At 41.9% G+C, this 22,390-nt stretch overlaps 1 protein-coding gene across 4 annotated transcripts in view; it reads left to right on the top strand.

Moving 5' to 3' along the window:
* capn15 (calpain 15) overlaps positions 1–22,390 on the top strand; it is a 35,799-nt gene that overhangs the window by 6,346 nt on the left and 7,063 nt on the right. For 3 of the 4 annotated variants that reach the window (XM_086064660.1, XM_086064659.1, XM_086064658.1), the window contains exons 2-7: positions 9,792–11,424; positions 15,247–15,455; positions 17,490–17,673; positions 17,753–17,976; positions 19,326–19,451; positions 20,396–20,548. In XM_086064660.1, the coding sequence (XP_085920786.1) occupies positions 9,814–11,424; positions 15,247–15,455; positions 17,490–17,673; positions 17,753–17,976; positions 19,326–19,451; positions 20,396–20,548 (2,507 nt within the window). In that variant the 5' untranslated portion in view covers positions 9,792–9,813. Of the gene's footprint in view, positions 1–5,262; positions 5,301–9,791; positions 11,425–15,246; positions 15,456–17,489; positions 17,674–17,752; positions 17,977–19,325; positions 19,452–20,395; positions 20,549–22,390 lie in introns of those variants that run through there. The other variant, XM_086064661.1, reaches the window with a different exon arrangement.

Below are 22,390 nucleotides of genomic sequence, written 5' to 3'. Positions count from 1 at the left end.
TGACGGGTTTACAGATATTGCTGAAGTTCTTTTATTTTTTTTTATATGGCGTTTTGTCATTCACTCCATGAACTCCATCATTTTTTTCTAAAGATAGACCAATATGCTTTTTTCAAGGCCAATGCCAATGCCGATTATCAGGAGTCAATTTACGATAACCGACACTTGGAGTCAATATCCACTTTCACTAAAAATTAAAAAGAGTCAAATTTTTTTAATTTGTTTGAATTTTTTCCAAGCATTTTTATTATCCTTATTGAACAACTTTTAAGATTCGCAAAACGTTCACAGTCGACATCTTTGTTTTAAAATTCTGCCGATAAATGCACGGCCATCCACATGGCAAACAGTTAAATGAAAGCTCTAACGAGTAAACAGCTCACTATTGTTTTCTACAGTAAAGAAAGTTTTCCAAAATGTCAAAATATCTTAAATGTTACATTTTCACTTATCTTAATTTTAATTCCTAAAAAAACCCGAAGGTGCAGTTTCCTGGCTCAGCAGCATCTCTTAGAAAGTTAATTGAAAATTTAAATACGTATGTGAAGTTACCACAGTTTTAAATTAATCTATTATCAGCTGTGATTTTATTCATTTTTTATTCTAAAAGGCCACTGCCGATATTCGTGGAAATGCTGAATATCGGTGCTAATAATCGTTCCTAATCTTTTCTGATCGTAACACTCTGGGAGTCTTTGAATGTCTCACAATTTGATTCCGATTTTTGGGTCTGCGATTCAGAATCGATTTTCGATTAAGAACTATTTTTTATTAAAAATGATTTGATTGACAATGATTTTTGCTTCAATTTATAGATGCGCAAGGAATCGTAATGATCTACTCCAGTCTAATGCTAATTAGCGAGCTACTTGCGGCACTTTTATCACTCAAGAGAACATCTCCACGCTGCAAAAAAACAACTTATTTTTCCTTCTACGCTCTAATTTGACTTAACAGTGTATCAGACCACGTGGAACCACACTGCCCCTAAGTGGCCAAATCGAGTGAACATGAACAGTGCTCCCAATAAAGGCACACACAAACGAAGGCAAGACAGTATAAAATAATTTAAATAAAATCGGTTTTGGGACATTTAAAATCTATTCTGAATCGTACTAAATGAGAATTGCGATTCTTGTGAGAAAAAAAAATTTTGGGGCCCGCCCCTACTCTTTCTACTACCTACTATGACACATAGTCTGTTGATATCATACATATACTTCCTCTGTTCGAGTTTGACTTCCATTTCCCTCAAAATCAACGTGACAAGCCGAGACTCACACCCTAAACTTTATCATCAACTCGAAAATGTGCTGATCACAAATCTAAAGTTATGCAATGCGGCCATCTAAAGGAATCTATTAGTCATTACATTGGTTTACAAAACAGATCCTCACAGAAGAGCTGGGCAAAAGCCTCTTTCACAACTTTCTGGTTGAAAACCGCATTTGCCGTGTACACAAATGGAAATTTAGAATAGAATTGTCTAAAAATGTATTGGCATACTAATGAATTTCACACAATATGGTGTCTCTGAAACAGTTTTAATAGTTCTTTACAGTACAGGGCAATGAGAATTTAGTGACCTCTCACAGCCATGGATCGTTTCATAAAACCTTATCAAATCAAAGGCTGTATTTTCATGTTGTTTTTCTCTCTCGGACTCAAAATCTGGCTGAGCTGGATTTGTAAACCAAAATCCCACCCTTTGGCCCCTGCAAGCACAGCTGCGCATTATGGACTGTTTTGGCACTGTCAATGGTCTCTCCCTGAGAGGTGATTGATCTGACTGTTTTGAACCCGGTGAAAACAAGCCCAAGGGCGGTCGATTAGAATATGAGCTTTTTATTAAGAGCCTGCTTCATTTTCTTCACTCATTTCGGGAGTTAATGAAAAATTCCAGTAAACATTCTTAAAGACCCGGGCAACACTTTCAGGCATAAGCCACCCACAAAAACAGTTTAGAGTCAACCCATCACAGTCGGTTCGAGGATGCTGGTCAATCTCTCGTCTCGTTTCAAAGCAATTTTTCCTTATAGGAAATGGAAATGGAATTCTTACCGCGTTAAACTCTCACTCTGCTGCGTTACAGTCTTAAGACGCAACACATCAAAATGATATAAATGGTAGAGGGTTGTATCTCAATGTTGTTTGTGTTGACGCCTTAAACCGTTTGTCGTGCCTGAACGAGAAGAAAGCAATCAAAAGAAGAGAAAGTTTCCTTTAAAAGGCGTTTATCCATTGGGACCGTTAAACTGCACTGTTTTAAAAAAATATGTCACCGTAGGGAAATTGGCGGTCAGTCGCGTGTAAGATCTTTGGTTAAGCACTTTTTTACTGGCTTTTAATCTCAAGATGAATTTCTAAACCGCCCTCTCAGGAATACGTTGGAGTATTTCCAATTTTGCTTGAGCTTTTTTTAGGGTCATGTCAAGTAGAGCGAGAACATGAAGTAGATATTGACCGCCTGTAACGCATTGGAGTTGTTGCCTAGTCACTCAGAGCATCATGGCCCCTTTGTTAGTTATTGATATTCAGAGAGAGAACCCGATCACATTTCCCCACAATGGATGCCATTATTTATTCAGCGTCAGACGCCGGGTCAGGCTTTCATCATTCTTAATACCCGCTGCTCGCCGCCAAGTTCCTCTACATTTAACGCTGAATGCTGCACTGGTCTCAAAATTATTATTTTTTTAAACCCTTGTCAACAATTCAGAGCCAGCACACATTTTAATACAAAAAATATATTTTTATTGTGCAACAGATACATTCAGTCAGCGTAGACATAAAAACACTGCTTTGTCCACCCAATATTGTTAGGCAAGCTTTGTTGAACTGTGACAGAGCATAAAATATAGAAACAACACCGGCTTTGAGTAAGTCCGTCTTATGCATTTTATTCTTGAGCATATTTTCCGACTACAATGTTCTCAGCTTTATTTGTCTTTCGAAAAGGCGCCGATAGTTTCGGCTTCTATATACGTTTTTTTGTTTTTGTTTTTATTCAGCGGTCCATTGACTTTTGAGAACCGTTTGTGTGGAATGATAGTGTGCCGAACATCGGTTCACACAGGAACATTTGCAGGCAAATGCATAACATCTTCGGTGCATCAGCCATTTCTGCATTTATCTGCTGTCGGGAAACAGGAATTTATTCCAGCCTAACAATTTAAGATTGAAAGCCAATGACTCCACTTTCCCCATATACATTTAGCTTCCTTACTTTTGCTACTAGGGGTGAAAAAATCGATTGGGCAATATATCGCGATATTACAGAACGCAATTCTCGAATCGATTCAATATGCTGCCGAATCGATTTTTAAACATCAATTTTTTTTATGAAAATATTCAACAAAACGTCTTACTTAGGGTTAGGATTCACACATTAAGCATGGAAGAATGTTATATAAATGGAACATTAAGCCTTAATATTTTATTTCAGTGCTGTTCAAACTTGAAACAGACTGCAACCTGCAGTGGCTCAGTTATAAGCCTGAATTTTCATACAAATCAAGTTTACTGATTTGTATTTTCTAAATTTGACATAAAATTTTTTTTTTGCAATAATCAATTTATAGGTTCGTATCGGGATTAATCGGTATCGAATCGTGACCTATGAATCGTGATACGAATCGAATCGCCAAGCACTTGGCAATTCACACCCCTATTTGCTACTGTATATTTATGAAGTGGCATCATTTTATGATTGCTAATGAATGAAGCTAATGAAGCCTAAGCAACAAACGTCACTCTTTTCTCTTCACATAGTCAATCCCAGTGACAGTTCTCGTTCAGCATAATGGATGATTGCATTTATCGCCCACTACTCTATGGGCTTTCCTATCCCTGTTAATTGGATTAAAACTGTCCAACACTGGAATTGAGCCGCAGGGCTGCTAGCAGTGCCTTTTAGTCTGAATTATTTCAGTGTCCCCTCGTTTGTTGGAAACTGTCTGATAAAGATGGAGTCAGCGGAACATATTTGGCATGCGGTTTATGTCTTGATGGTTTAGCTAGCTTTGTTTGCAAGACCGGATTATTGCTGATTCTCCTACTCCGTATGATCAGAACTATGTGATCTGGTGATTATTTCAGTGGTCAGAGATGTCCGTAATGGTAAACATCTTTTGGGTTTGATTTGTTACAACACACCACTTCCGCTAACTGTTTCCCTTCTGAGAAGTTCCCGTTTTGCTGTGTCAGCATAGCTCCTGCTGAGAGGGCCAACCCTTTGGTACACTCGGTACTTGCGTTGGTCACTTTTTGTCTCGAAAGGTGTCCTGGAGTGATGGGCTGCCTCTTCTGCACCCACGACACTGTTCTTCTGCTATATCGTCACTTCTTCCTCTCATTCCGGAGTGTCTTGTCAGCTTCCTGCTTGCGCTAGCTTTTTGCCACTGTGCAATGAAACCAAGTCAGACGGTTTCCTCTCTGTAAATATTCAAATATCCCAAGCTGTCTCCTCCGCTGACATATTCACTTGGCAAAAATGAGCACGGGTCATGAAATATTCACACAGGGGCAGTGCAAGAGGTCAGGAGCCTCCGTACTTTTGCCCTTTAGCACAGTCTTTAGCTTGTGAGCTAGAAGGATACAATCCTGTTAATAGTTATTTGTGTGATGACGCCCTGGGTTATAAAATATGTGAGTTCGTATGTGTCAAGCTAGCATAAATTAGCAACAACAGAAGCGTCCCTGTTTAGGAAATTCTATAATTTAAAGATTTGGGTGTGTTTTAATTTCAACAATAATGTTCTTGTTTTGTATAGCACAATACTCGTGTTGTTTCATATAGCAGAGGATTTTTCATTTCAAAACTGGACTTTCCATACTGAATCCATTTAGAAACATTTGTTTGTGTAAAGATTCATTTAAAAAGTTTACGTGGTTCTGCTTAAAGTTCTTGTGTGACTACATCACTACAGCATTTGTAATGTCTTCTCAATTGGTAAGAACATTTTACTGATTAGACATTAGTTGAGAAAATCTAGATTTTGCTAGTCTCATAGCTGCTTGGGTAACTGCAAAATATCCATCTATTGTACAAGCTTGAGCTAAATTATTGATTTTGTTCTAAATCTGTTTCTGACGTTTCCCTCTCAATTGTAACAGGATGTTTCCTGGGTTTACCCCCCCCCCCACCCCCACCCCCGCCATGTCAGCACGTCACAGTCATGATAATACAGTGTCATAATACAAAACTGATGTCCATGTAGAACCTTGCATCCCAAAAGCAGCACTCGTGGCTCAGCGTTGTATTTTCTGTTGTCATTTGGGAACCCTGCCAGAGTTGACGAGTAAGTGCTATTACTCATGCTACAACACTTAGCTAGTCCAAGAAACTATTCCAGTTCATTTTCAAATCTGTAACTTTGACTCACCAACAAAAGCTGTCGACAAGATCCGTTGCTTGCAATGTGGAGGTGACTTTTTAAAAAGCAAAAAACTTTCTTTAAACTTGTATGTCAGAGGGAGTTGTATAATACAAGTCCATCTTGCCAAGTTTCTGACTGATTTGATTGTGGTTGGCCTAAAATCATGTGTGCGAAGAAGAATCCTTTTCGTTGCCAAGCTATGTTCTTGGTATTGATTTTGCGAAATTTAGAAATGATTACCTTGAAAACAAGAGCAGTTCCATGAAGAAAATGACAGGTTTCTTGCCCAGACTGCTCCAAATCTTTCCTGCCGTCTCCTTCTCCTATGTGAATAATGATAATAATCCTTATTCAGCTTGTCGGTCTAATAATCAAATGTTTCGCAACCTGAATTATTTTCAGTTCAGTTCTGTCCTGGCATTCAAAAGAAACTGCTGGTCAGGCTTTATTTTACCGCTACCTCGCTTTCTTGTAAAGTGTGATATGTAGAAACCTGCAATAATGAATGTACTAGAATTGAAACGGCATCGAATAGCGTACAACTGTTAATGTTGAACACGCTACTAATGAATTGGAATCGATTGATGTTGTTCAACATGATAAATAGCTTCAACTGTCTGATCGTGGGTTGAATTGATTCCGTTAACCAATTAATGCCAGCCCTTACTGATTGAGCAAGACAAATGTGTTGTTTTGCAGAAAAGGATTAAAGTCAGAGCCTCGCAACTGGTCACAAGATGGACTGTCGTTGTGAGTCACCTCACGGCAGGCTGTCGGTTGTGTAATGTCCCGAAGGTGCTGACTCAACTACATGCTCGTTCAAACTGAAGTCTGATATCCAGAATGTCAGAGTTCAATAAAGATTTTAGAGCATTCAAATGAATTACTCATTATATTATTTTAACAATGAAAACCTTCAACCAGTAATTTATGCAACACTTAAGTGTGACTATGTGGTTGGCGTTAATATGTTCAAAACTTAAGTCATCAATTTTCAAGATGGTGCCCCCATTTTGTGTTAGATTAATAAAGTAAAAAGCTTCTTCAAGGAGCAGGCCAGCTACTTCCCCCGGGCCCCCGGCCGGGCCCAGGGCCAAGCTTGGAAAGGCAGTGCTAATGACTGTCGCACAAAGGCCAAATGTCTCGCGGTGAGGCGGGGAGAAGCTGGCGAGACTCGGCTCACTTGATCTCGCAGCGGAGTTCAGTATGCAGAGTGAATCCAAGCAGCCAGCAGTACACTGGCATACACACAATCAGGAGCCTTCGGCACCCGGCGTCACTTACCCATCATGCACCTGCCATTGTCTTCCATCTATTTGTAGTCTGGACAGAGCTGCGAACTGTTAACTTGTTTTCAACTTTGCAGCGTTCACTTTTTTTGTAACATTCAACTGAGGATACGTTATCGCCCTATAGCCAATGAAGATTTATGCAAGGGTCATTGATGCCCTGATGATTTATTCAGACTTAGTACTTTGCACTGAAAATCTCATTGCAAAAAGATCATTATTTTAAAGGTGGAGTTGTGCGTCTCTCACGCTTTCGCTCCACTGTAAGCTGTTGGCCGTCTGCCCGGGTCTGCGACACCGAGCAACTGAGGAGCTGAAGTGGGCACTTTTAGAGCAGCTTGACTGAACAGGGCCAAGGAGAAAAGGTGCGAGCATGGGTCCCTGTGTTGGCGCACACACTTATGAGTGAGTGGAGCACTGAATGCAGAGACTCTCTTTTTTTTTTTCTCCTTTTTTTTTTCTCCTTTTTTTTTCTTTTTTTTTTTTAGTACTGTCAAGGGATCACAGGCCGGATATTTCTTTTAATGGAAGGCAAGGATTGTGACATTTTATTAAGTTAGGTGCCCCTTATCGGTGCACACTGAGAGCAGAAAATAATGATGTAATTAAGTGAGATGTTTGAAAAATCCTCAAGAGAATGATCAGCTCATTGTGGAAGTCCTCTGAGCTCTGATGCCTTCTGCAGACAGACAGACGGATGATAAATTTGCCATCCCTTAGCTCCAATTCCATGCAAATCAATTGATTTGACAAAGTTGCCATGTGGCTGACACTACGACTTTGCTCTCTCACTGCAGATGAAAGAGACTGACAGTTATGGAAATGGCTACAGGGAAGGAGCTGTCATGAAACATGAGGCACTGACTCTCGTTGTTGTCATGGCTGTTGTGGGTCCTTGTAGACAGACAGGCAGACAGACGGGAGGAAGGGCCTTTGGATAGCTTGGCGTGTCATCAATTCTAACCTTGGCCAACCAAAGTGAGTCTCGGGAAAGATTTTGCTATAATCCTCTCGGGTTGCTTTTTAACAGAAGCATTTCTGCTGTATTACCCCATAATTGATTTTCACTTGCAACCTAACTACTAAGCACATAAACACACAAATTTATTTTCATAATCTTCTTGAATAGTTGTTGAATGAAAGTTGAAGCCACGCAAAGAGCCAAGTACTTTTTTTTTTTTGTTTGCTTGTTTATCGTGATTGCTGAAAGGCCGATAATTTCTTCCTCCTCTCCAGGGAGATGCTTTAGGTCGGAGTGCTGACGTCAGCCCAAGAGAATAAATACTCTGCTAATGGTTTCTGACATAATGTACTGGAACTTCTTCTTCCGTAACTTTCATTGGCTGAGGGCAAAAGGCTGAGGCTGCAGACCAACCTCAGCACAAAAGCAAAGCATGTGACTGTGCTTTATCTACAAATAGATTCAGAAGCATGCTTGTGTTCAGATATTGACCCACAGACAACATTAAGGACTATTCGCCCCTCCGATATTCAGCTACTTTAGAACCTAGTCACTTCAATAAATCCGCAAGTTTAGTCAAGGCAACTAGACTCTTTTCGGTTGTTAACGATGCTTTACCATATATCCAAAAGGTTTCTTCACTTCTAAGTCTTAAGTATGGTGCCCTCCTATTTGCTGTATGTCTCTGGTGGGTTTGTCCGCTGGGGGTGGTCACATGAGTTTTACGTAGGTGGTTTCTTTCACAATTTTTTTTCAAACCAGTGGTCCTCCCTGTCCAGAATTCGTTGTCGTCAAAGGAATGTCTCTTCATTTTGAGTTGAACTGACAACTCTGGACCCGATGAGGCTGCCCTCCTATGTTACGTGATCCCTCAATAAGCATCAAGCATCTACAGAACCAACTCCATGTATAACTCCATACCAATAATACCTAAGTATGTTTTACAATGATTAAATTCCTCCATCCATTCTCTGTATCACTCATCCTTAGTAGGGTCCCAGCTGGCTTTAACTCCACACATAGCTTTAATAAAACTGCCTGTACACCCAAAACTAAATAAAGCCCAGAATGTGATGACGTCCCGTTGTCATACTGTGGACAACACCTTTACCCTCGGGACCAAAGTGAAGAACAGAAGATTGCTCTTGCTCTTTGCACTTCACCTTCACTACCCCATCATACCCACAATGCCGTGTCTGTGTTGTTGTTCACACATGAGCAACTTGAGTGACGGTGACTTTCCAGTGTTGGTTAATACAAAGCCACCGAGTACACATCCATTGCTCTTCCGAAGCCTGCATGCAAAGGTCAATGGGAGCGAGGTATTAGAATAATCTGATGGAGAGTTGTCTGCCTTTGCCTAATTTGCAGAGTGTCTGTGGAGAAGCAGCCAGAGTTTTACCTCTATTATTGTGAGGCAATTGCAGCCTCCTCTCCTCAGTCTCCTGCTCTCTCTGCTGCATTTCTTGGCTCTAATCATACAGCCATTGTGTATGGATTTACTGCCCTCGGTGCCCTCTGGAAAGAGATTTAATTTTTGCTCCCCTGAGCGAGGCAATCTTTCCCTCACACACTCCATTTTTCCTTTCTCATTTTGTCGGGTCCCATCCTCATGTGGTCTCAAATGGGGTTTTTTTCACTACTCTTTCTTAGGATAATCACTATTATCTCAGTGGAAGCAAGTGTTTCCTCACTTGATAGTTTATCTTATTATTCACTCATGTCCCCTCCATCTCAAGCTTTGATTTCCTCATACTTGTTCCAGAGACCTGTCTTCATTATTGCTCAATATGCTGTTAGGAATAAGGGGACAGGAGTCCAGGCTGGGGGTTTTTTTTCCCCAAAAAGCTTGCTCAGCCTGGTGGTCAGGGACGGACTGGGAACAAAGCTTAGGCAGCCTATAAAGAACTGGTGGAGTCTATTTCTGTCCCTCTGTAGAATTCTGCAGGAAATCATTATTGGACCCCTAATAGTTGTATGTTTTGAAGAGCCTAAAAGGTACATGGCTTTGCGCAAGTTTCGTGTCGTGCCAAGTAGGGTAGTGAGAAGACTACCCAAGTGGCTCAAATCTGACTACTGAGTACTTTTAAGGCAAATGCAGAATGGCAACAAAATTCCTCGACTTGACTTTGACCGTAACTTTTTTTTCCCCGTCTTTTGCAGCCATTCTCACTCTCCTGGCTCCATGGCAGCTGCAGTGCGAGGCAGCGAGTGGTCATGTGGACGCTGCACCTTCTTAAATGTCGGCGGCGCACCTCGCTGTTCGATCTGTGAGGCGCCTCGCCAGAAACCTGACCTTAATCAGATCCTTCGCCTGAGCAGTAGCGAGGAGCACCGCTGGGCCTGCCCGCGCTGTACCCTCAACAACCCTCAGGGATCGAGAGCCTGCTCCGTCTGCGGCTTCGGATCTTCCTCCACCACCCCAGCGCCTGCCATCACAACCGTAGCTGCCACCTCCAACGGTCTCCCCCCTGCTCCTACGACAGAACCCCCAACGCCTACCATCACGCCCGCCGTGCTTTCAGAACCCCAAGGACAGGTTCCGGTTAAGGAGGATATGTTGAGACGGTCTGAGAGCAATGGGGAAGTGGGTGGCATGGAGCAGCAGCAGTCGGGCTGGGCTTGCCCTCGCTGCACCCTTCACAATACGCCCGTTGCATTGTCATGCTCAGCCTGTGGTGGACCCAGGAAACTGTCGTTACCCAAAATCCCCCCTGAGGCATTGGTGGTACCAGAGGTTCGCACTCCTGTACTGGGCTTTCCTGTGGCCTCAGCAGGGACCACCCCTCTAGTCATAGACCTAACTGATGATTCACCTCCAGCTCCTCCCTGCGAACCCCAAGAACCTCCCCATGTGCCGTCTTCTACGTTTAGTGCTTTTTCTTCCCTCCAGAACAACCCTGTGCCACGAAGTAGGAGAGAGGTGCCTCCGACAGGGAGACCGCCAAACCAAGGCACTAACACTCCAAGTCCCACCTCTCCTCCAAGTGCAAACGTACTTCCCCAGCCTGGCCCCCAGCGTCCTGCCAAACCCAAACACGCCCAACCCCAGGAGCCATCATACCCCAGTAAGCGCCTCAGTATCTTAGAAGAAGAAGACCCCCAAAAGAATCACCACCCTTCCTCAGGAGCCCCCACCTGGAAGTGCCCAGGCTGCTCTCTAGCTAACACAAGCGGCTCGTCGAAATGTGAAACCTGCCGTTTGTCGCGAGCTGGTGCCGACTTAATCGATTTGGGTTGCGAGACGGTGCGCTTCACCCCGGCCAGCCCTTCTAGCCCGGACTTTAGCACTTGGGCCTGCTCCAAGTGCACCCTGCGCAACCCCACAGGTGCTCCAAAGTGCTCTGCCTGTGGGTCGTCCAAGCTGCACGGCTTTCAGGAGCAGCAGGCGGCCCTGCTTCGCTGCTGTACGCACTGTGGCCAGGTCCCATCCGGGCCTGGCGCAGCATGCTCCTGCGCGTCTTCATCCTCCTCGGGTCATAAAACACGGAAACAGGGCAGAGGTTATTCTTCCTCATCTTCAGCTATCGCTTCTTCGAGTTCCAGCTCTTCCTCGTCCAGCTCGTCTAACATTCAGGAGAGGCCTGGCCAGTGGAGTTGCCCAGCATGTACACTGCTCAATGACGTTAAGGCCAAGAACTGCGCGGCTTGTCACACACCGCAGCAGTACCTCACCCTTCGCAAGGTGATAAAACCTCTGAAAAGGAGAGAGAGCATGCATGTCGAGGCCCGTCGGCGTAATGATGAGGGTGAAGCCAAGGAGCTGTGGGAGAACATTGTCAGCTTCTGCAGAGAGGTAAGAAAATCTGTCAACACGCTCATTATGGATGACATATAGCACCATTAGTAGGCAAAATGTTTCATACCATTTACTGTTTTATTACTTTGGGACATAATCATTGTTCAATTTTTCAATGTAACTAATTTGGCTTGTATCTTTGGAGGATTAATGGACTTATTAACTGTTTTCATCAAAAACCCACAAGCAGCAGAATTTTCTTTAGACATACATATTACTTACTTATAACAAGCCAGAACACCTTCAGGTCATTTCAATGCATGTAATTTTTTTAGGAATCGGTTGAATTCTCACTTCCTAACACTACAAAAGCATGTGATGATTTTTTGGGGGGGTATATTATTCATTGCTCCATTCCTGGTTGGCAAAGCTGTCTGAGAGCACTTGTACCCTCTTTTTCCACATGTTTTCTCACTATAGACTGACATTAAAGTGACCCCATAAAAAAAACTAAAAAAAAAACTCCCTTCACATCAATCCTCATGCTCAACCTGTCCCGATGTCACAATATTTTCGCGGCTGACTGCATGTGTGTGAACATGCTAAGGCAAATGCTGGGCTGGCCTATTTTTAGCCACAGAGCTTGAGTGCTGGGCAGAAATCATCCGCTTCCCTATGGTGAACGTAATCACTAACAGCATCATCTGGACCTGATCCCTTTTAAACGTCTGCGAGTTTGTCTATTCCTCTCAAGTCATCATAATTTCGCATGCTCCAAAACATATAGTGAAAATAATACAAGGCACATGGGCGGTTGAACAACCTCAAAGCGATTGAGGCTTTAAACTATTTACAATATATGACATGTCAAATTATTTACTTTTTTTTTTTTTTGGTGTATATAGAAAGAAATTCTCATTTATTATCTTATTGCAGAGTAATTGGAAATTTCTGAACAAAAATGTGTGCAATATTTTTTGCATTAAATCTTGAGTAACTGCCAAATTTCAGAATGTTATTTAAGTGGTTGTCAGTGCGCCCTCAGTGGATAAAATTAATAACAACAATAATTTTACTTAAAGACTGTGGTTTGTGTTCTGTCCTCACGGGTTAGATTTGACGCCCTGATGGCCCGCGAGCTATATTTTGACAACCCTGGTTTAAAGGGTATCATCACAACCACATAGAGGGTCATTTGTATCCCATGTGTTTTGCATTGCATGTTAACATTAAGCTAGCGGAGACTAGGTAGTGTAATTCTTTGTCTGAAATCACAAGTCTTTACTAAATAGCTATTGTCCAATTAGTGTTTGGTGAAAATAATTGCTTGTAAAATCAGTTCTAACTGATATAAATAAAGTAAATTACCATTTGGTACAGATTTTTTGCCAAAATGAACTTACCCAAACATGAAGTCGACACACTTTATTTGCTTTAGTGATCCACACATGATACGGTTGGCTAGATCTGGACACCCGGGCCTTGAGTTTGACACTCATTTATTGACGCCACAGTCGTATAATTGATCTAAAGGCAAAGAAGCCAAACACATGCTTTTAATACCAAGCTCTTGTTTTATGAGTTTCTATACAATTTTTACACAAGCACTGGAAACAATCTTTCGCTCTTATGATAGACAAGCTCTTCCAGGCAGGTCCACTCTTATTCTTAGTCGCCATGGAAATAATTGAAGAATCAGTTTATCTTTCCGCCTCCTTTATCACTCTCGACTTACAAAATTGTTTGGCCGAATTTGTGGCCAAACCTAGACTATCTACAAGCATAGTTTGTTGTGACTCCTCGCAGTTAACAGCTGTTGTCTCACCATGGCATTGCATTTCGCCAGCGCTCCTTTCTGTTTTGCAATAAATAAGTGTGATACCATGCGTTCTTGTTGCCATGTTTGCGCAGATAAACGTCATCTATGCCACTTATGATATTCGGCTACATGCTTACCGCTGTCTAAAAAGCAGTCTTGTATGCCTGCCAGTTTTGCGTCTGCTGGGAGCTGCCAGGGCGGGAGCAGTGTACGGTTTGCTCGCTGGCACGTCTCCACTGTTATGGAAACAGGGAATCGCACTCTGTAAACATCACAGCACCTTAGACTCTGAATCACTGGGAAATGAAACCCTATTAGCAAAACAATTCAGATTTGAACTCAACATAAGGATGGAGTACACTTAAAAGATCAAGGTGATTATCTGTTAGAATTATAGTCGTCCTTCCAAGGTCTTTTGTGTGAAGAACACACAGATTTATTTGGATCAGGTTCAAATTGTGTTTTTGTTTTTTGTCTTCAAGTCAAGGGCTGATTTTTTTTCTCTCTCTCAGACTGTGATAGTAAATCCACATTGGCACCTACATCCATAAAACGTCAATGCTAGTTCAAGGGGTTGTGCATAAACCGGTGAACTACGCACTCCGCGTGCTACATTGCGACCTTGGATGATGGCGGCGTTGGCGAGGCGGTGACTCTTGTCTGGTCACTAATGCGGCATCAAGGCAACTGAATTGAATTATGAGCCGGGGCTGGCGAGCAATCAATTTGCTTCACCGGGAGCTACCAGCGGGGCACCCGCATTACATCCCCTCGCCTGGCTCGCAACACGGCTGGCCGGGCTCACTTCTAACACCAAAAATAGGAAACCGGAGTGGCGCGTGTTGCTACAAAAGGGCTTTAGATGAGCAGATAGTGTGTCGGGTTGGATATCATGTTCAGTTTGTTTATCTGTGTTGTGAGCAGTAAAGATGGAGCTTTGTTTCAGATGCCTTTAATATGTGCTATGTTTTTTTTTTAAGCGTGTGTTTCTCTGTGGTGAATGTGTCAAAAAGTTTGTTTGTATTTGTTTTTGGGTCCTGCCCCCCGGGTGGTACAAGGTTTCACATTGGTCTCCTGCTGTGTAATGATGTCACTCTAACCTCCTTTTCTTTGAAGACGCCGTAAAGCAAATTTAGAGATTTATTTGTAAATGCCTGTGCAGTCTGAACAATGTAGTACTCAATTGCGGCGATATGGGATTATTATTTATTTATTTATTTTTACAAGAAAGTGGTAAAAACCATGTTTAAAAAGTAATCAAATGGACCAAAGATTATGGCTGGCGTGGCCACTTGGAGTGCCTCGTCGTAGGCCATGATTGAATGCATGTCACAGGGAGAAAGCAGATTGCGTGCAAAAAAATTTGAAGTCGTGGATAGACTGCAAGTAAAAAAAACTTTTTGTAAGTCCGGCATGACAGCCAGCATGTCGACCAAGGCTTGGGTTTGGCGTGGCCACTTAGAGCGCCTTGTTGTAGGCCATGGGTGCATGCATGTCACAGGGAGAAGGCAGATTGCAAGGATTTATTATTTATTTTTTTGTAAATCCGGTGTGACAGCCAGCATGTCGACCAAGGCTTGAGTTTGGTGTGGCCACTTAGAGCGCCTCGTAGGCCATGAGTGCATGCATGTCACAGTGAGAAGGCAGATTGCAAACAAAAACTTTTTTTTTTTAATTACTTTTAAAGTCTGGTGTGACAGCAAGCATGTCGACCGAGGCGTGGGGCTGGCTTGCCTGTTTTAGAGCGCTTTGTTGTAGGCCATGAGTGCATGCATGTCATGGAAAGAAGGCAGATTGCAAAAAAAAATTAAGCCCGGCATGACAGCTAGCGTGTCGAGTCTGTCGACCGGGGCGTCAAGCTGGTTTGGCTGCTTTAGTGTGCCTCGTTGTCTAAGGTGGAAAAGCCCCGTGACAAAACGGTGGGATATATTACACCCTCTGGAGGTTTTAAGGGAAAAATCTTTGTAGCTCAAAAATGTAGTTGTCTGATTGTCCCGCCCATTTCCTCGTCTCCTTTTCACTCTCCATCCTCTCCCATGTCCTTCCTCACCCTCAATTAGAACACGGTGAACTTTGTGGACGACAGTTTCCCCCCGGGACCTCGATCGGTCGGCTTCCCCGAGGGCGACAGCGTCCAGCAGCGAATCAAGAAGTGGCTCCGCCCCCACGAGATCAAATGCAGCAACTTCAAAGACCGAGGCGTCAAGTGGTCCGTTTTCCGCACGCCACGACCTTCCGACATCCTCCAAGGGCTGCTGGGAAACTGCTGGTGAGCTGTCAGTACACATCACAAAGAAGTAGGATGCTCCTCGGGCTTCGTAATTTCACTTATAGAGGGCAAGCCGTGATTGCTGTGTTCACTGTGCATGAAAAATCTGCATGCTAACGACCCGTTAAAGTCTAATGCAGCATCTTTTAGCGTGATAAAATGCAATGATAATTAGGGTTTTATTTCCCTTATTTATGTAAATGTCAAAATCTTTCAGCAGCATTCCGGAGAAAAGTAATGCATTCTGCTCTGTTCAATGAAGTGTAAAAGACAAAGAGACTCGAGTCGATTGTCTTGTTTTGCTTTGCAGAACATTTCACAAGCACTGAATTCGGCCTTGAAGATAGAGCAGAGAGGGACGTTGACAAAGAGGCGGTGAAATGATAACAAAGAAATATGCTGTCAGAAAGAGAAAACAAATCTAAGAGAGATTATAGTGTAAAAATGTACAAATGTACCTGACAGGAAGAGAATTCACAAACATCTGGACATGTGTTGTATCATCCTGTCCTTGTCTGGCGTCCTTTTGAGGGGGGGTGTACATGTGTGCGCACCCACACAAACGCACACATATAACAAAGTCAAGTCCCTCACAAAGTTGTCCCGATACAAGTTTCATCAGCAGCGCACACGGCTTATCAAAAATAACCCTCCCTCGAGCCAAATCCTCTCACTCTCAACAGGATGTAACCCAAATTCTTGCTCGTGCTCAGAGTGCGTGCGCACACACACACACACACACACACACCCACACACACACACACACACACACACACACACACACACACACACACAGTTGTCCTAATAAACCAGCAAACAACCAAGCACCCGCCAGCCAACCAATAGAAATAGAGTAGAGATGCGCCAACTGCTCCATAAACTGACAGCATATTAACTAGGGATGGGCAATATTTTTTTTTTTCAATTTATATATATTTTTTTATACATTATGCATTTCTCTGTTGAATGGAATAATTTTCCATTGTCTCCAACAATTATAATGTGAAAAGCTAAACTGCTTCTGATTAAGTCCACTACTGATGAAAATGTCATCATTCTTGTGAAAGCTGCATAGTATTAACAGCAACATATTTCAAATTGAAATGTTCACAGCCAGCTTACAATGTTATAGTAAGTGGTCCTAAACCAAATGTCACTTTTTTTTTCTTTTTTTCTTCTTCTCTGTTTTGATATCCATTTGGGTTGGATGAAAAAAAAAAAAAGAAGACGATTCCATGACTCAAATCAATTTTATTTTTCATAGCCCAATATTGATTGCTAAAACCATAAATCGATACTTTTAATGTGTCTTTTTGCCATAAATTCATGTGAAAATTTAATTTTATGAAAAGCTTAAAAGTTTTTTTTTGTATCTTGCAGTTTTCTTGAAATTTACTGTTCACTGGAAGCATTTTCTGACATTTATGAAAAGATCTGCCTTATTGCACTTTAATTCAAAATACAATTCAAAATCTTTTTTAAATTTATATTACAAATAAATAGAAAATATAAATATATCCTCCCATCCGTACTGATAAAATCCTTGACTGAATCGAAAATCAACTAAATTTAAATACTATTAAATAGTCTTATAATAGGTCACGAACTTCTGAACTAATTGTTGCTGAACGTGTGTGGGGAAAAAAAATGGAAGGTGGAAAAGTGTCCACTTTACTGGCCTTGTTAGCGTGTTAGGGGGGGGGGGGGGGTCAGGCACTGGAGCAGTGTGACTATATCTTTGTGCAGCAAATAAAGTCTGTACATCAGTTACATGTTGACTGATTTCAATTTATAAGTGATTTACTATAATTATGTCTCATTTCAAAACCGTCGCCCGTGTAGACCGCAAACAAGTTGGACCTGAAATAAATTCGGCTTCTGCTGCCTATGCCTCCACAATGCTTCACAACAAAACCGAGATACCAATCCCTAATTGGGACATTTAAATGTGATTTATTTATTTATTTACATCCAATCCATATAATATTGTCTGAATAAATTGTTGTTTTTGTTTTTTCCTGTCTCTTTCTCTAGGTTCCTCAGTGCTCTGGCCGTGCTGGCCGAGCGTCCCGAGCTGGTGGAGAGGGTGATGATCACCAGAACTATTTGCACAGAGGGAGCCTACCAAGTCCGCTTATGCAAAGACGGGACGTGGACCACGGTGCTGGTGGACGACATGCTGCCCTGTGACGACTACGGCTTCCTCCTCTTCTCCCAGGTTAGGCCGCACATTTGGAACCTGACCTGCCATGTCGGGAAAAAGCTGACGTGACACTTTATTTTTGTGGTCGTTGCAGGCCCAGAGGAAGCAGCTGTGGGTGGCGCTCATCGAGAAGGCCCTAGCCAAACTCCACGGCTCCTACTTTGCCTTGCAGGCGGGGCGCGCCATCGAGGGCTTGGCCACGCTGACTGGGGCTCCGTGCGATTCCCTCATGCTGCAGGTCAGCTCCACCAACCCGCGGGAGGAGCCCATCGATACGGATCTGATCTGGGCCAAGATGCTCAGCTCCAAGGAAGCAGGGTAAATTTGATTTTTTTTTTAAACAAAAAATTATAATCAGCATTAGGCTTAATTTATTTATTTGGTGGCTTTTTTTCATATTTTTTTTCATATTTTTTTCATATTTTTTCATATTTTTTTCATGTTTTTCATATTTTTCTTTTTTTTCTTTTTTCATATTTTTTTTTTTAATTTTTTAAATTTTTGTTTTTTTGACTTAGAGTCCGTCAATAAAGTTATCATCATCTTTGTGCATAAAAGAGAGGTCCTCATTAGGGATGGACTGATTAACCAATATTTGGCATATTAATATCAATAGATAATAATTGGGGATGTCGGCCCATTGAAATTTTTTAATCGTAACTAATCGCGTGACTTCAATAGTTAACTCACGATTAATCGCAAATTTGATATCTAATACAAATATGGCTGTATCTTTTAGTCATTGATACAGTAATTTCATAATTCATAAAAATAAGTTAAAATTAAAAAGATGTACTGTACTGTAAAAAAAAGGGTGTGATATTGATTTGTGTTGAGGTCATTTTTCTGCCACTAGATGGCATAATTGCATTTTTAAGAAATCGGTGACAGCTCAGTGCATTTTTCTTTTCATATTAAGAGCTATCTAATCTTTAACATGAAATAACTTGTGAACTTCTGCACATTTTTAAAATTGTAAAATACAACTTGGCTCCAGTCTCCACAAATATATGCATTAATTTATTTTTAAATGTATTACTGCTAAATTCCCCCAGTACCGGCTTTCCAAGTAAGGGGCGTTCATTAATCGCGCATTTAAAAAAAATTGTGGCATTAAAGAAACTTTAAATTAACGCACTAATTTTGACATGCATAAGAATAATAGTATTTGACCCCGAATTGAGAATTATTTGAAAAGAGGAATCGACTATAAATTGAAATGAATTCAGCTATTGCGGCATACTTACGCTACAGTACCATACGGTAACATCCCTTGAAGAGGTTTTTCAATGTGTTTACAGTACGTCAGTAATGGAAGCCTCCCTGTTATTACCACTTTGATACGTGCGCCTTCAAAGCAAACACCAGACAAACTAGTGGCGCCCCAAAGTGGCTCAGTCATCTGCAGCCAGCCTGTCGCCCATCTGTCTGTCAGACAAGCTGCAGTATGTTTTAATAAATCAAAGCCGACCAGTCGTGAGAGCGCACACTGTTGGCCAAACGCGTTGGGTTCATCAACAAAGTGGAGGAGTATTTTTGCTAGCTGATTCATCGGCCCACGCTTACTTTTTTTTTCCTTTTTTTTTCTTTTCTTGCAATACAGATAATAAGTACGTTGTGTAAGTAAGCCAAGACGTAGTAGAAATCTGACAGGTGTCTTTGCGTAGGTTTCTGATGGGCGCTTCGTGCGGAGGAGGCAACATGAAAGTGGACGACGCCGTCTACGAGTCGCTGGGACTGCGGCCTCGTCACGCCTACTCCATCTTGGATGTCCGAGATGTCCAAGGATACAGGTACTCTTAAAAGTGATGCTACATCAGATGGAAGGCAATTAGCATACTCTCATTTGGCCTTTTTAAATGGCACGTGAGTTTTGTGTACTTTCTAGTCATTGTATTACATGGGAAAATTCCTTCTTCTTTTTTTCCTTTTTTAAAATGGATCAAACAGATCTTTTTGTGAATGCGCTCTTCATGTGTAGAGTGAAGGAGAGAGGGGCCGGTTACAAATAGAGAGCAGGTGCACCTTTTACCGCAGTGTGGTCCTTTTTGATCGGGCGATAACACACAATGCCGGCTTCTTCAACCTGTGAGAGTAAATCGAGAGTAGCTTTAAAAAAAAAAAAGTCTCAGATGTCATTTACTCAAGAGCCGCACTTTAATTTCCTGCCATAAAGCAAGTGGAGAGGCAGCGCTTGATCCAAAATGGCACGGAGCCCCCTTCTGCTGACATGAAAAGCGGATTTTGGAGCGGCGGCTCACCTGTGGGTTTCATACAATGTGGGTTTTCTTTATATTTTGGAGCTTTTTATTTGGCGGTAGTAAAAGTGGAAATAGATGGATAAAATCATCAATCATCCACTTGGCTAACAATGTAAGCTAACAGCGGTGTGTAAATATAAATTTACATCAATTGGCCAAGAGTATTAAAAACACACAGCAGTCAGTACGTAAACGAGACAAGAGTCAGAGTAGAGGTGGCAAATCCAGGTCCAGAAAGTAAAAAAAAAAAACTGCCATAGTTCGGCTTTAGCCTCTTGTACTAGCTAGCTAGCTCACCTAGCAGGTAACCGAGCACCCGGGGAGCTAACTAGGCGCTTGCTAGCTAGCACCTGGTGCTAAAGCCAAACTGTGGCAGGGTTTTTACTTTCCAGACCTGGATTTGCCACCTTTTTCTGAAGTTCTTAAAATCTCCTCCTCGTCCCCATTCCTCATCACTCTGCACTTCCCGCTTCCAGGTTGTTGCGCCTCCGCAACCCATGGGGTCGATTCTCATGGAATGGCAGCTGGTCGGACGAGTGGACGGACTGGCCTCAGCACTTGCGTCATGAGTTGATGGCGCATGGGAGCAGCGAGGGGGTCTTCTGGATGGAGTACACCGATTTCATCAAGTAAGAGCCAGTGGTGGGATGTAAACAAGTGCAAATCCTTTATTCCTGTATGAAAGTTGATTTTTAAGGAATTTCTTCTTTACTTTTCTTTTTTTTGCTCTGACCATTTTTATACTTGCGTTTACAGAATTTGAATCAGTTTTTTGTTGTTAGTTCAGTACTTTTACTGTAAAAACTGCTAGCAAGATTTTAATGTAGCTTCACTTGGCTAACCCCGCCCTATCGAGTCCAAAGCCACGCCCCTCACCAACATGCACAAATGTGAATCTCGAACATGATCAATCGTAACAGCATGCTATTATGAAAGTGCCATGATAAATGGTCAAAAAGAATGCATCAACAAAATAGCAGCACTAGAAATGTTAAGAGAGAATTGGCACAGTGATTTTTAACTGATTCAGTGCCATTGACGACTACAGACGTCAAAAGTCAATTTTAATCTGGGTTTGATTGAACCGCAGGTAGGGCTGTGCAATTAATCGAAATTCAACTGCAATTTCAATTATTACACTCCACAATTGAAAATTCGGCATAATCATGAACAAAAATAAAAGATTATTAATATAAATTTTGAGTTTTTAAAGGGATACTTGACTCTTTGAGCTATTTTTAGCAAGTAGGTAACGACCAATCATGGCTCACCTGTTTTCTGGGTTTGGTCAGTAAACTGAGCCATGATTGGTCATTACTTACTTCCTCAGCACAGGTGATGTAATCTTCAGTCGACAGCACGTAGAAAATTTGTTTTTAAAGGTATTAATTATACATGAAAAATAATGAAGTTACCACATTAATTATAGACAAAATATTAACTTTTTACTGCTGAAAATGTCTCAATTAGTCAACTAACCCTTTAAAATATATATATTTGTTCCTTTTTATTTTATTTTAAAATGACTTATTTAATAAATATTGTTTGGTCTAAAAGGAACTTGCATGATTATAGTGTTTCAAGGAAATGTATTTGTCTTATTTTTTACGTTTAAACATTTTCTTGTTTTGTACCGAAAAACAAATGATTGTCCTAATTGTGATTGCAATTATTACAAAAAAATTTAAGATTAATATCTTCTTCATAATCGAGCAGCTCTAACCCCACGGGTTCGATGTGTTCACATGTATAACGTATGGCGTTCCACAGGGTTCAATTTGGGGGCCTCTGATGTTTTCATTGCATCTGCTCCAGCTGAAGAAAACAGCGGTGGTTGTTTTTAAGTGTTCTAGGAATCTGGTGGTGTTCAGTACCTCCAACAAGGTTACGAACCCCTGTGTTAGGGTTAGAAGTTTTATTTTTGGGGGATATAACTTTTAAAAGTCAAACAGAGTTGAGAAACTTACCTGCAATTCCATTCTATTTCAAACGAGCTTTCAATCACTTTTGGCTACCCTCTACCCTCCCTAGTGGCCCTCAGGAGTCATTACAGCTCATGGACCATCATCTCATAACAGGATATTGTCAGCACTCGAGTTATCGTGGCCTCACGCTGTGGTGTTTGCACTCTGCACCACAGTCAATCACGGCGCTCAGCAGCGCGACGGGCCTCGCTGATATTTTGACGCTTATCAAACGTGAGCCACGGTTGCTGCCAAACACACACTTTGTCTTCATTCCAGACGTGCAGCTGTTCGCAAATGTAAAATGCATGAACTTCCAGCTGGGGTTGGTTCATGTGAGGCAAAGACGTACTCCACATATGAGGTTTCAAATGTCAGCGCTTTCGTCCGCCGAGAATCGCAAAAAGGGACTCTCCAAATGTCATCCGAGTCCACCGTGATGGACACGCGTCATGTGACGGCGCGTTTAGTAATCTCATGCCTCTGTGGGTTTTACTCACCATCTGG

Source organism: Leptonotus elevatus, chromosome 20 (assembly GCF_054856555.1).
Source record: "Leptonotus elevatus isolate MCC_2025b chromosome 20, RoL_Lele_1.0, whole genome shotgun sequence".
NCBI lineage: Eukaryota > Metazoa > Chordata > Actinopteri > Syngnathiformes > Syngnathidae > Leptonotus > Leptonotus elevatus.
Note: the sequence above shows the minus strand (reverse complement) of the source record. Positions and strands in the feature narration are given on the sequence as shown.